The sequence below is a fragment of the Gigantopelta aegis genome, chromosome 4, assembly GCF_016097555.1.
Source record: "Gigantopelta aegis isolate Gae_Host chromosome 4, Gae_host_genome, whole genome shotgun sequence".
NCBI lineage: Eukaryota > Metazoa > Mollusca > Gastropoda > Neomphalida > Peltospiridae > Gigantopelta > Gigantopelta aegis.
This window is the reverse complement of record NC_054702.1, coordinates 72236918-72249949: the sequence shown is the minus strand read 5'-3', so window position 1 is coordinate 72249949 and position 13032 is coordinate 72236918. Positions and strand designations below refer to the sequence as shown.

Below are 13032 nucleotides of genomic sequence, written 5' to 3'. Positions count from 1 at the left end.
TTTGATAGACACAATAAAAGTTATATTTTATGTAAGCAATGAAAACATTTTATTTTTTACGGATTCGGCAATCTCCGATTGAAAAAAACCCCTCTTATTTTGCGCCAAATTTGTCACGTGATCAGAACGATCATTCTGTCTTTTGTTTACACTAACTATCATTTGATATTTTGTCCTCAGTTGCAGATATAATTGGTTGAAACTGATGATTTTTACTTTCTGTTATTCTGTTTATTCAGCAGTTCTTTATAAAATATTGTAAACTTTTCATTTTGAGGGGATATGAACACTTATAAAAACAACGGAAGTGGTAGTGTTTATCATTAAAATCATTTATCTTGAGTGCCAAATAATATATACACCGTCTTTACAAAAACAAAACTACTTTTTATCAGCTGGCAATAATATTTTATCACAGCGATCGATACATTCGATGAAGATGGAAATAACAAAAATGTATCTGACATTAGGAGATCACTTTACAAACATCTTTATTGTTTTTCGTATATCTTGAAATCTTTATTAAAAATAATATTAAAACTTTGATCGGTCCAGCAAAACAGGAACTGCCCATGAATGTCAGACGGATATCATCTTTCCCCACCCTTTTTTTTTTTTTTGCTTTTCGTTTATTATCATGTGAGTTTGGGTTTTTTGAAGGGTGTGGTGCCGAGCGGCCGCCCTCCTTTAATTTTCACCCAGTGAGAACACTGAATCCACTATATCATTTGTAGTGCTTAATACAATATTTAGTTGATAACACTAATCCAATACCCAAAAGGTGAGGGAGACATATATAGAATCCTTTCCAAGCGAAAACGGTCAAGAGTAATGTGGTGTAAATGATATGTGACCAAATGTTATGTGACCAAGACACTCCTAGTTTCAGGGATCAAACGTAAGCATTTGTCACCAATAGCAATATTTTAAAATCTTGTCATGAGTGAAACAGCCCACCTATGGCAATTGTTTTACAAAGTGATTTTTGCAGCAAATCAACATGACTGAAAGGTTATTTTGCTGTATTTCAAAAGCCCAATGTTAAATACTAGCAAATAATATACACCAGGTATATCGTCAACGTCCCTAACTGCGTTATGCTTCAAATTCCGTTCATTTATGAGGTTTTTCTTCACAGTTCAGGAACATTTTTATAAACAATAAAGTTGAGAAAAGTAAGTATCTAAATACAAAACTTTACAAAGCCCTAAAACCATTAATTTTACCAAGTTGTTTTTGTTTATTCCTTAAAATTACTGATATCGGGTCCACATGACTCGTAGAAATTGACTTAAAATGGAGAAAGATGAATTAACATTCGGTGTGTATCACATGACCTCACACGTGCCAGATCAACAAGGTCAAAGAATTTACTTTTTAAGATATTTAAGACCCCTGTTGTTAGAATTTGTTTTCAATTATTATATTCGATCTGCAAAAGGTATGCTACATTTTTGTGCCTCTATTGTAGTGAATAGTATTCATAATCCATTCATAACAGTTGTAAATAATTTTGAGTATATAAATTGTGATAATTTTTAATCAATTCATTAAATTTTTTATATTTTACAAACTATTTGCAGCTATTTTTATATTTGCCTATCAGTATTGACATCAAGTGTGAGCGATGTGTGTTGATAATCAACGCAGACGCTTGACAAACTGAAATTTTCTTTCAAAAAAATTAATAAATTAAGTGTTAGGCAACTGTGCATAATTAAGAAACATATTTTTTCATGTGGTTGCCTTAAAAATGGAAAATACCGAACTGCACATGCGCAGTACGATACTTTTTGCAAACGCATGCGCCTGAACAGTTAGAAACGTTGCACCCTTTCCTGTTTACCGGAGGGTGTTTCACTTTTATTTATTAGAATGGATTTGTTTTATGTCCACATTGTTTATTTTTTACGTTACTTGAATGCAATTTATTTTGTTTCACGTATTGTAGCTGGAAAATGTAGAATAGTATTACCATAAATATTGTATTCGTGTTTTTGTCGTTAGGTGAACGCAGTTTGGGACGTTGATGGTATAGTCTGCCACAGTCAGGGGCTTTAGTGACACCCAAAATGTTTAACCAGTGGCAGAAAAGTATCATCAGTGACGCTCCCACCTAAAGCAATTTATATGCTGATGCCATCATTAATTTTGAGCCCTGCAGTTTTATACACAGAAGTGAATAAGGCACCGACTTTTATGGCAGATGTATCCTACTAAAATTTACCTCATCTCCCTGTCCATAGACGGCAAGATCACAACCATCTGTATTGCAGCATTCATTGTAACAGTTTTCATTCGATTTCACATTTTCAATTGATATCAGAAACTTTGCTCCGGCCTTCCTCGAATCAGATGTTCTGATGATAGTATTTTGATACACTTTATTTCTACAAGTTGAATATTTTTCATCATCAGCTGTTCGACCAGGTTGTGCTTGTTTTATCGGTATGTCAATGCCAAGTCTTTTAACAACTTTATAGAATTCTGCAGCAAGTTTGGGATCATTTAAGAGTGAATCAATATCGTCATTGAGTTCTTCTTTAGCAATTACAAGTGTTAAAGCGAAAACAATTACTACTATCGTTTTCATGTTTGTCTAAAACTTTTGTCAACAACACATTTCCGTATGTTAGCTACTAAACATGGCGTCCATTTAACACGCATGCGCAACGCACCTGCCATTTTGATGGTATGCTACTTTCTTATCCTTAGCCATATCTAACTCGATCACAATCAGTTGTCAACACAAGTAATCACGGAGAAGGCTAATAATAATAATAATAATATATTTTGCACCATTGTACACAACATAAAGAAACGTACACATTTTTAATAACTCGTGTTTCACCATGATGTTGATGCCCATAGAAACTAGAGAATTACCAATTGGCAATCAACTATACACGGAAAGTATAATGTTGTTTCAAAATGTACAGTATGATAAAATAAAGTCTCTGTCTAAAAACCACAATTAAAAATCTCAAGTTAAAAAGATCAACGTTTCGTCAGCTAAATGCTGACATCCTCAGGAGCAAACTAAACATAAAACCAGGAGTTCAGCATTAAAAACAGGTGAATAAAAAACAGTTCAAGTGAAAATGTCAAGTTAAAAGACTAAAAAAATAACAGGATAAGCCGACTGGGGGAAAGTAACAACAGAAGAGTCAATGACTGCTTGGGTCATACTCATTAAGTCCGTCAGGCCACATTGTGTTCAAGCGGTGCATCCAGAGTGATTCCGCAATGTTCAGTTTAGTTTTATCAAGATTAGTAATCTTATATAACACAGTGCACATTACAATGAATTGATTATACTAATATTCATGTTGATTGGTAAAAAAAAACCCCTAAAATATAAATCATTATAAAAATAAAATTGTTTAAAAAAAAAAAAATGGTATTCAATGTCTTGGTTTTCGCCAAGTAACGGTAAATACGTCACTTGTTTTTTAAAACCACAGAATACCATTTCGTACAATACAGCGTATCATAATAGATATTGGGGAATACTATTTCCTGTTTCCAACAGAAACTTGTTGGTATGGTTGTGAAGCGGTACAATATAGTGCAGATAATAAAAACTTATTGCGTGTAATAAAATATAACTTTGGTGATTATTTATGCACTGTTTAAACATAAACTCCAACCCGTTATTCCATATTAGCATGCTTTGAGAAGACACGTACGAATAAGAATTAAAATATTGATTCATTTCCAGGGTCCCACACAAAAGTACACAATGAGTGGGCTGAATCCATTCAGAAGGACTGTAGGCTTCTACGAAGTTATGGCTACTTCTCTTCCTCAACCGTGTGAAGTTAGCCAAGTGTCTTCGGCACCATCAAACGACAAATACAGACAAGTGCCTCAGAGTAATCCACACAGGTTACAGGGAGATACTTCGCCAAATAATCATGTAAATTTTAAGTTAAATAGAGAACAAGAAGTGGAGAAAAAGAAAAAATATTTCACAGCAAAATATGGACAGCACCAAATGATGTTGATTAGGAAACGCTTGGCAGTGGAAGAATGGGTCTACGAAGCTCTTCGGGATTTATACGATTGCCTGGTCAGTATGTTTTTGATGTTATATTGTATTAACATATACTACCTTGTTTTATTTTAGTATTGACACATTGTTTTACAGTGTTTAGTTTTACAATAACTCAAAAAGTTGAGGAATTTTTTTCCCTGAATAGTATATTCAATATTGTACTGTTCCGTCTAGTGAAAATAAATAGTAAATTGTATAGACCTGTGTACTACTTATTTCCCATTGGTTGATGCAGTAACTGGTATATCAAAGGACATGGTATGTGCTGTCTTGTGCATAAGACAATTATGCTAATTAATTAAGGAAAATGCAATTTGCAGGTTTTCTTGAAAGATTGTGTCAGAATTAAGTATTTCACATCCAATTATTCATGATTAATTAATTAATGTGTTCTAGTGGTGTCATCAAAGATAACAGACTCAATTTTTAATAAGTACTTCATTGTTCATTGAAAGATGAATAAAGTATCAAGAAGAAACAAGTATTCATTAGATTTATTATTATTTAAATTAACCTTTTTATAGGGCTCTCACAATCCGTTCATTAGTGACAGTGCCAAAGGAAAGTCCTTTCCCAGTAGTGGGGTAGTGTCTGGGAGTAATAGAATGAGGTGGTGATAGTCGGTCTGCTGAGTTTCGATTCTACAGACCTGTCACCTCAAGCGAGGACTTTATCATCTAAGTTAAGTCCATCCCACCCATTTTAAAGAATATAAAATGATGAAAAAGAAAGAAAACTGGATAGTTAAAAAAATTTTTTGTGGAAAATATATATTTTGGATATTATATTGATTATTTTGTAAAGTAGATAGTCTTAAGTTATACATACATATATATACATACATACATACATGCCACATGTTATTTGCTTTTGATACATGCCAAGGGTCATTGTTTGTAAAATGCGGTTTTTGGCATATTTACAATCAAAAAACCTTTCGCAATCAAAAAACCTCACAAAAACCATAATTATGCCAAAATCGTATCCAATAAGGGTTGTTTATATACTTTATTGACAGTTTATCAATAGTATATGATTTACAATTTATATGAAGCACAAATATTGTTGTCAGTCCTAAACATACATGCATACGTCCGTATCCGCCTTGTTTGTAAAATACGGAACAGGACTGATTTTAGGGTCTGACTATATACTCCCAAGATACCCCAAAATACACCAAGACACCACACGTTTTTGTATTGGTATACTCCCTGGGTGTATTGATATGCTGTTTATATTAGTTTTATTAGTAAACGTTAACAGAATATAAATATAAACCTTTATACAAATGAATACCTTTGGAATGACCGTTGGCCTATTATATTACAAAGTTCATTTGGCCATTTGAAGAAATAATTACATTTGTAATTACAAAGGCAAAACTTGTGATGTGTGAAATAAATGATTGGCTAGTTATTATTTCACATCTACATTAACAATAATAATGAAAAAAAAAGGTGCTGTATTGGCCATCTTTTTTTTCTCTTGAATATAATAGTATTCAACAAATAAAAAAGCTGTTACACCCCTGCACCGCGTTGAGGTTCAGCACTTGCAGGGGAAGGGCTTCTTTAGGAAATTTCGTAATATATGCCTACATTTATTAATAAAACCCAAATAACATAGTACATAACTGTATGTCTATATACAAATCGTCCAATAACTCTTTGTCAGTTAACATATAAATAATGTTTACTCATAAATAATTGGACCCAGTATAAATGAATGTATTTAAGTATAAACGTTTCTCTATGCTAAGACAATAATGAAACATCATTCGCTACACATTGTACATGACGATTTTATTACTAGCCTAATATGTTAAAAAACGTGTGTGTAACGTTGAACTATTGAATTGATAAAGTGAGTAATGTCATAATTAATTAATTGCCAGTACAGACACTGAGGAATTTATTGTCGGCTTAATTGAATCAATGGATGGACTTTATTAATGATATCACTGACACATTCCTATAACATACATGATAGAGCTATTTTCCTGACATATTTTCATTTATTAGTTCCAAACTTACTGACACATATAACAGGCATTTAATTTTAATTATAAATGCATACATTTATTACTCTGGTATAAATAAATATAGTTAACTATAAAACATTATTTAAATTTAAAGATAATCATAATAGAGGTATTGAGACATACAGATATGTTTAATGTATAATGTAATGTAATTAGGCATGATGTCACACGTACAAAAGATACTTTTAAAATTTCCAATTTATTGCGGACATATATAATATTATTGGCCGTTGTCGTGTCGATGGGTATAAGAATAAACATCTAAAGAAGCCCTCTGTCCTATAAAATAGGACAAAACATAAACCGCCACTATTAACAAACAAACACATGAAAAAGAAATTACATAAATAACTATATACATTTAATTTCTCAACCAGACCTACTACAGTGAATATCCAAGTACACACAAGCAGCAATTGGGGAATTGGGTAGAGGTCAGGTCAGGTCATAGGGTTTAACGTGCACATTCAGAGCATGCCTGCCGTGGGTGCAAGTGCTTGCGGAGCAAGCTCTTTCGTCCAAGACATTTCTCTAATAGATGTTCTATTATTAATCTCGCTACAGAAAGTTTGCCAGCTGGCTTGTTTAGCATTGGTTATTAACTTACTTACTTCATTTTTTGCTATCTTATATTTAGTGTGATATCCTGGTTTTCCTGTTTTTTTATTGAAGTTTTAGGATATTCGCTACTGACCCACCTTCGGCCACTTTCACTAGAGTGCATCGGGTCCGAGTTCAATAGTGGGAAATGGGTTTTTTGAGTGTAAATATACCAAAAACTCGCTTTACAATATTTACACTCAAAAAACCTTTTCCCAAAGAAAAAACGTCACTAAAGCAATAGCTATTGTTCGAAAAACATGTGTAAATTATTTCGTATAGTACAATCCCGAAAGCTGCTCATCCAATACGTGTAATAATTGTGATGTCTTGGGTGTATTTTTGGGTACCTTGGAGTAAATAGTCGGACCCTAAAATCAGTCCTGTTCCGCATTTTACAAACAAGGCTAAAACGGACGTATGCATTATGTTTAGGTCTGACAACAATATTTGTGCTTCATGTAAATTGTAAATCATATAACATTGATAAACTGTCAATAAAGTATATAAAAAACCCTTATTGGATATGATTTTGGCATAATTATGGTTATTGTGAGGTTGCGAAAAGGTTTTTTGATTGTAAATATGCCAAAAACCGGGTTTTTGGCATATTTCGGGTGACCGCATGTACATGTATATTACAAGTCTACTATTATTTAATTCAAAATCATGTTAAGATGGGGTTGCTAGTCACTTCGTACCATGGTCATTTCGTACCTAATTTGGTTGTTTTGTACCCTGGTCATTTCGTACCTTGGTCATTTCGTACCATTGCAAAAAGTCATTAATTACCCTAGTCATTTCGTACCTTGGTTATTTCGTACCATAACTGAAAGTTATATCGTTCCATGGTATAACAATTTATAACAATCACCCCGGTAATGTCTTTTACAAAATAACATTAAATTATTGCCACTTTGTATAAACATTAGCAATTGGCTAATTTGGCAATCAGTAAGGTAGTTAATGTTTTAATGGCTGTTATTGTTTATTTCTTAAACAAATAAGATGCAAATAAGCAAGTTTGAAAAGAAGATCTAACAAATAAATAATGTTTTGTTGTTTTTGACTAATTATCTGGAGCCATTTCACACAAAATCGAAGTTGACATTTAGTAGTAGGCTAAATACCATATACGGCTCTTGTCCAGTAAAATGGAAATAATAGTTGACAGGTATTATGGGTATCAATAACGATATGCTGCACAATAACGTGTTCTGGTTTTAAACTGTCAAAATAAAGTTTTAAAACAAAACCCACTGCTTTTATGCTATAGTCAATTTGTTTTCTATATATACTGGAATGAAATGACTAGGGTACGAAATGACTATGATTCTAAGATGGGCTCTTCCTGGTGTCATATTCTATAAATTTATATATATTATATACTGAGTGGCAACAGTAGCTATACAGCGTATAATATATTTTTTAATGTATTCTTGTAATAGAAAAAAAATTGTAACAATGGAATTAGATCATTGAACCAGATTTCATTAACAAACAAAGAACTTCGCAAAATTTCATTAATTTGATAAGTTATTCATCATGAAAAAGTTGGGGAGTGGCAATTTAAAAAAAAAAAACCCACACACTTTTAAGTTTAATAAATTGAAGTTCTTGATTGAAAATTGGAGGTTAAATTACACATGGAGAGTCAGTTAAACAGATGTTTCAGTGTCTCTAATATTTAAGTGATGATGTGTTTGTCTGCCGCCGTTAGACTGAATTATTGCAGTATGATGTCGCCACAAAGAGTTAATGTAACGCTGCGAGGAGTTAATATAATATTAAATCAAATTTGCAGGGTGTGTCCAAAGTTATATCAGTTTATTGAAATTACGTGTTCTCTGTGGCTCTTGTGTACATATATGATAATATGTGCTGATTGAATTGAAGCGTGCCTATTGCATGTTCGCGCTGAACTTTACTAAGTCTATAGCCATTAAACACTTTACAATATATATATATGCAATATTAGCAGGCTTTCAAGTGGGCCCTACTTTTCCCTACTTTTTTGTTAGGCTCCTACTTTTTCCTTCATTTTCTTGAAAAAGCCCTATTATCCCTACTTTTTCGTGAATATAGTTTGAGAAATAATAGAAAAGTTTAAATTAAATGCATGGTTGAGTGCTTGCTTGAGGTACTTGCATCGCAGGATCGAACCACCTCGGTGGATCCATTCAGCTGATTGGGTTTTTTCTCATTTCAACCAGTGCACCCCAACTGGTCAACGGCCATAGTATGTGCCTGTCTGTGGGAAAGTGCATATAAAAAATCCCTTTCTGCATTACAAAAAATGTAGTGGATTTCCTCTGATGACTATGTACAAGTCAGAATTATCAAATGTTTGACATCTAATAGCCTATGATTAATTGATCAATGTGCTCCAGTGGTGTTGTTAAACAAAACAAACTTCTTCTTTATTTGAAAAGAATGTGACTGTATAACACATACAAAAGTTATTTACACTTTTTCATGAATTTGAGAAAATAGGGCTTTTTAAAATTAATCATTTCTGTTGGCATTCAGAATATATATAAATATATATTTATTTATTTATTTAAGAGACAAATTGATCAGCAATGTAACCAATGAAGGAATTTATCCATCAATATTACGTACATCAGTTTATCAAGTGCTGCAAAATAACTATAGACTTGTACATACATGCCTTTGTTCTTCCCTGAATAGTGTTGTGCATCAAATCTTACACTTGTGTTGTTTCGCTTGAAAGAACGTGTATATATATATATATACATACATGTGTATTCAACTACAGTAGAATCTTGTTGGGTCAAATACACTGTAACGCTCGAACCAAAAACGAAGTCCCGAGTTGCATTTACACGTTTCTGACAAAATGGTTAGGTCGAACTGCACGATGGGTGGAACACTTTCCCTAGCACTGACCGTGTTCGAGCCAGTGGGATTCAGCTGTGGTTTAAAATATGACAAATGCATTTCATGGTTTCGAAACACCAGATGACCAGAAACGCTTCGATTGTACCTAAATGAATAATCTAAATATAAGTAATGTCTGATTCCAGTTATAAAGAGCTTTAATAGTAAAAAATATGCCTTAGTGTCTGTCACTTTAACATTATGGACCCAATATGAAATAGCTCCTTTAATAATGGACTGTAATTTTACAACAGTATGTCAGGGCTAACTCTGGATGAGCAAATCATTTCGCCAACTTATCTATAAAAAATACAAGACCAGCTATTTTTTGATAAAATACCAATTATTACATGACATTTGTTCACCAAGTTAAAAAAAAAAAAAAATTGCCATTTATTTCAAGAATTTGCATGTGCATGTACACAGACATACACTCAGTCACACACACTCACTCGCACTCAGTCACATACCCACACTTCTTGTAAACTTCAGGTATAGACCTGCCAGCTTTGTTGTGATAATATCAATATGCTGGTATATAAGCATGATTGTGATATGGTTACATAGATCTGGGAAAGTATGGATGCATGCAGATATGCTCAGTATAACCAGTTTGGACAGTATAAAATACCAAACGTTTGTGACAGAGACAGCTGTGAAAATTCTCATATTTAGTTTGACAGGCCAGTTTGAAGAAAGTGAAATAAACATGTCAGAGTATGCTGGGAAGGCAGTCCTGGCTGCTAAAGGTTATCCCAATATATCCTGAACCCAGTATAGTTCAAGACAGTTCACCAGACTTCCAAATATCTCTTTGAAATTTTATCTCTTTTATTGTGATGCTGTTCAGATATAATATTCGTGTGTGAATTGTTCCTTTTTTTTCTCCAGTTATGAAAATGATAGATACATGTAGGACAATGATACATGCATATGAGTTTCCATTAGATTACACTAACAATTTAAATTGTATATAGCAAGCAACAATCTTGCAATGTTTTCATTATTTTTATATTTAGTAAATATGGGGCAGGATGTAGCTCAGCACGAGTGTAGGAAGGTGGCAAAAGGGGTGGGGGGTGGGGGCACACTTTTATATTTACATACTTTTACACTATTATAAAGCAAATATAAAGCAAAATATCTGAAAAGTGGGGGCACTTGCCCCCCCCCCCCCCCCCCCAGTTTCCTACACCAGTGCTCAGTTGTAAACTTCTCACCTGATGCATTGTCTAGGATCAATCCCTGTTGGTAGGCCCATTGGGCTATATCTTATTCCAGCCAATGTTCCATCAGGATGTGATATGTACTTTCTTGACTCTATGACGATGTGCACATATAAAAGAAGCCTTGCTAGTAATTGAAAAGAGTGGCCCATGGAGTATGTTCGATGCCATATAACCGCAGTTAAATAAAACATTCCTTTCTTTCTTTACATTTAATCAATGAATAAAAATAATGGTAGTGTACAAAGCTTTAATGATATGTATGGTTTTAAGCCGAATGTTTTGTTTATATGATCAGTGCATCTAGTCTTGTTACTGTAGTCATGGTCATATATGGACAATAGTGTTTAAAAAATTGAGATTTTCACAAATTATAACAGGTATATATATCTTATACATGTATTAATAAATATATGATACAGGTCTCAGATTTATCACATAGTGGCTTTTTCTTGTACTTAGCATATACTCAACAAAATTAATTAAGGGCCAGTACACTTTTAGGTAATTCATTGCATATATTTCATATTATTTTTAAAAGTTTTGATCACAGGTGCCTTCGAAAGAGTTTTAATAAAATGTGACCTGTGGTTCACAAACAAATCTTGCACATGGTGTTGTCTTCATGCATTTATGAAAAGTACCGAAAAGCACGTTCCGACTAGATGTCATTTCATGTTGGTTCGTAACAATTCTTGTCATTTTGTTCTTTTAATCTATAAGTTTAATAACATGTAACAACTTCTCCACCTTACAAAGGGGAAAAAACAAACATATTTAAGGAAAAACTGCTGAAAATATCTATTGGCCCCTAATTAGTTTTGTTGAGTGTTTAATGGAATGATCTTAAGCAAGCTGTTCTCTGCCCATTGTGCCTACAAGTGTTAGGTTCTGGAGAACTTATTGATGCAAGCTGTTTCAGATTTATACTTGAAATATATTCCACAAGGCATCCTGTCATTGGGCGTTAACTTCTCACTAAATGCTTGTTAAATGGTCAACATTGGTTATTCAATAAATTTGTATTATTTTAGGGGAGTTATGTGAAAATGCATATACTATATAGTCATCCATGAGCTACAAAATGTATTACCATGTGTATATTCACACTCAATTTTTTTAATTTGTTGTAATCTGTACGACATCATATAAATAGGTCTATTGATAGTTCACATACCCCACCCCACTCCCAACTCCACCCAAAAAATGTGTTATTTTTTTTATATATTAGTGCATGTTTATAATAGAAATGGAAGGTGTGAAACAAGAAGAAAATATTACTTTTCATTAATAGCTAGATGGGTAATTTGTATGGGTTACATTTATAGCCATTATTTTGTTTTACAGTTTACCCAATAAAAATGAAATTTTCATAATAAATGTTTTTCATCTTTTAGAGTAAAAATAATGAAAAAAAAAGATAATAATAAAAAGAAAATAACTCTTCATATATGTCTGGGGTATGTTTTAATAAAATGTATTTGTAAAAATTATTTGTAAAAATAATACTTTCATTAAAAGGACAGGACATAGTCTAGTGGTAGTAAAGTGCTCACTTGATGCACCGTCGGTTTGGGATCGATCCCTGTCAGTGGGTCCAATGTGCTTTCTCACATTCCAGCCAGTGCACCACAACTGGTGTGTGCTATCCTATAAATATAGCAGGGTTCTTTTCTAAGACTATATGTCACAATTACAAAATTTTTGACATCCAGTAACCGATTAATAAATCAATGTACTCTGGTGGTGTCGTTAAGCAAAATAAACTTTAACTTCCATTAGAAACATGTTTCACAATACCTGTAATTCTGGTCTGTGTATACATGTATGTATTTGTATTTGACCCAGGGCCCTGTGTTTATTTTTATGCCTCATTGCAGAATTTCCTAAAGCTGGATGCTATCTTTGAAAACAATAAAAACCATTGTCTGGTAGGCATTATTCCTGAATTCTGGATCAGTGACTGGTTTATACAAGGATTGATAAAATTAACAAAACCACCGTCTTTGCTTGTGTTGAACATTTTAACACATTTTAAGCCTTTTTCATCAATATTTAAATGGGACTGCTTATTCTATCATTTGCTTCAGGTACCCTGTACATGTATGTGGGTAATTAACAAAATGTGGTGTCTTTATTATTAAGGATTGATACAATTAACATACCCAAATTCTGGTTTTGCTTGGATTGAACACTGAATATATGGT

At 33.0% G+C, this 13032-nt stretch overlaps 2 protein-coding genes across 2 annotated transcripts in view; one reads left to right on the top strand and one right to left on the bottom strand.

The window, feature by feature from the left end:
- Positions 1-2677, bottom strand: part of LOC121371057 — a 30111-nt gene extending 27434 nt beyond the window's left edge. The window contains exon 1 of the mRNA XM_041496678.1: positions 2228-2677. Coding sequence (XP_041352612.1) covers positions 2228-2593 — 366 coding nt within the window. The 5' untranslated portion in view covers positions 2594-2677. The remainder of the gene's footprint in view (positions 1-2227) is intronic.
- LOC121371058 (protein phosphatase 1 regulatory subunit 14C-like) overlaps positions 1-13032 on the top strand; it is a 69483-nt gene that overhangs the window by 7781 nt on the left and 48670 nt on the right. Inside the window, exon 2 of the mRNA XM_041496679.1 lies at positions 3722-4072. Within this exon, the coding sequence (XP_041352613.1) occupies positions 3743-4072 (330 nt within the window). The 5' untranslated portion in view covers positions 3722-3742. The remainder of the gene's footprint in view (positions 1-3721; positions 4073-13032) is intronic.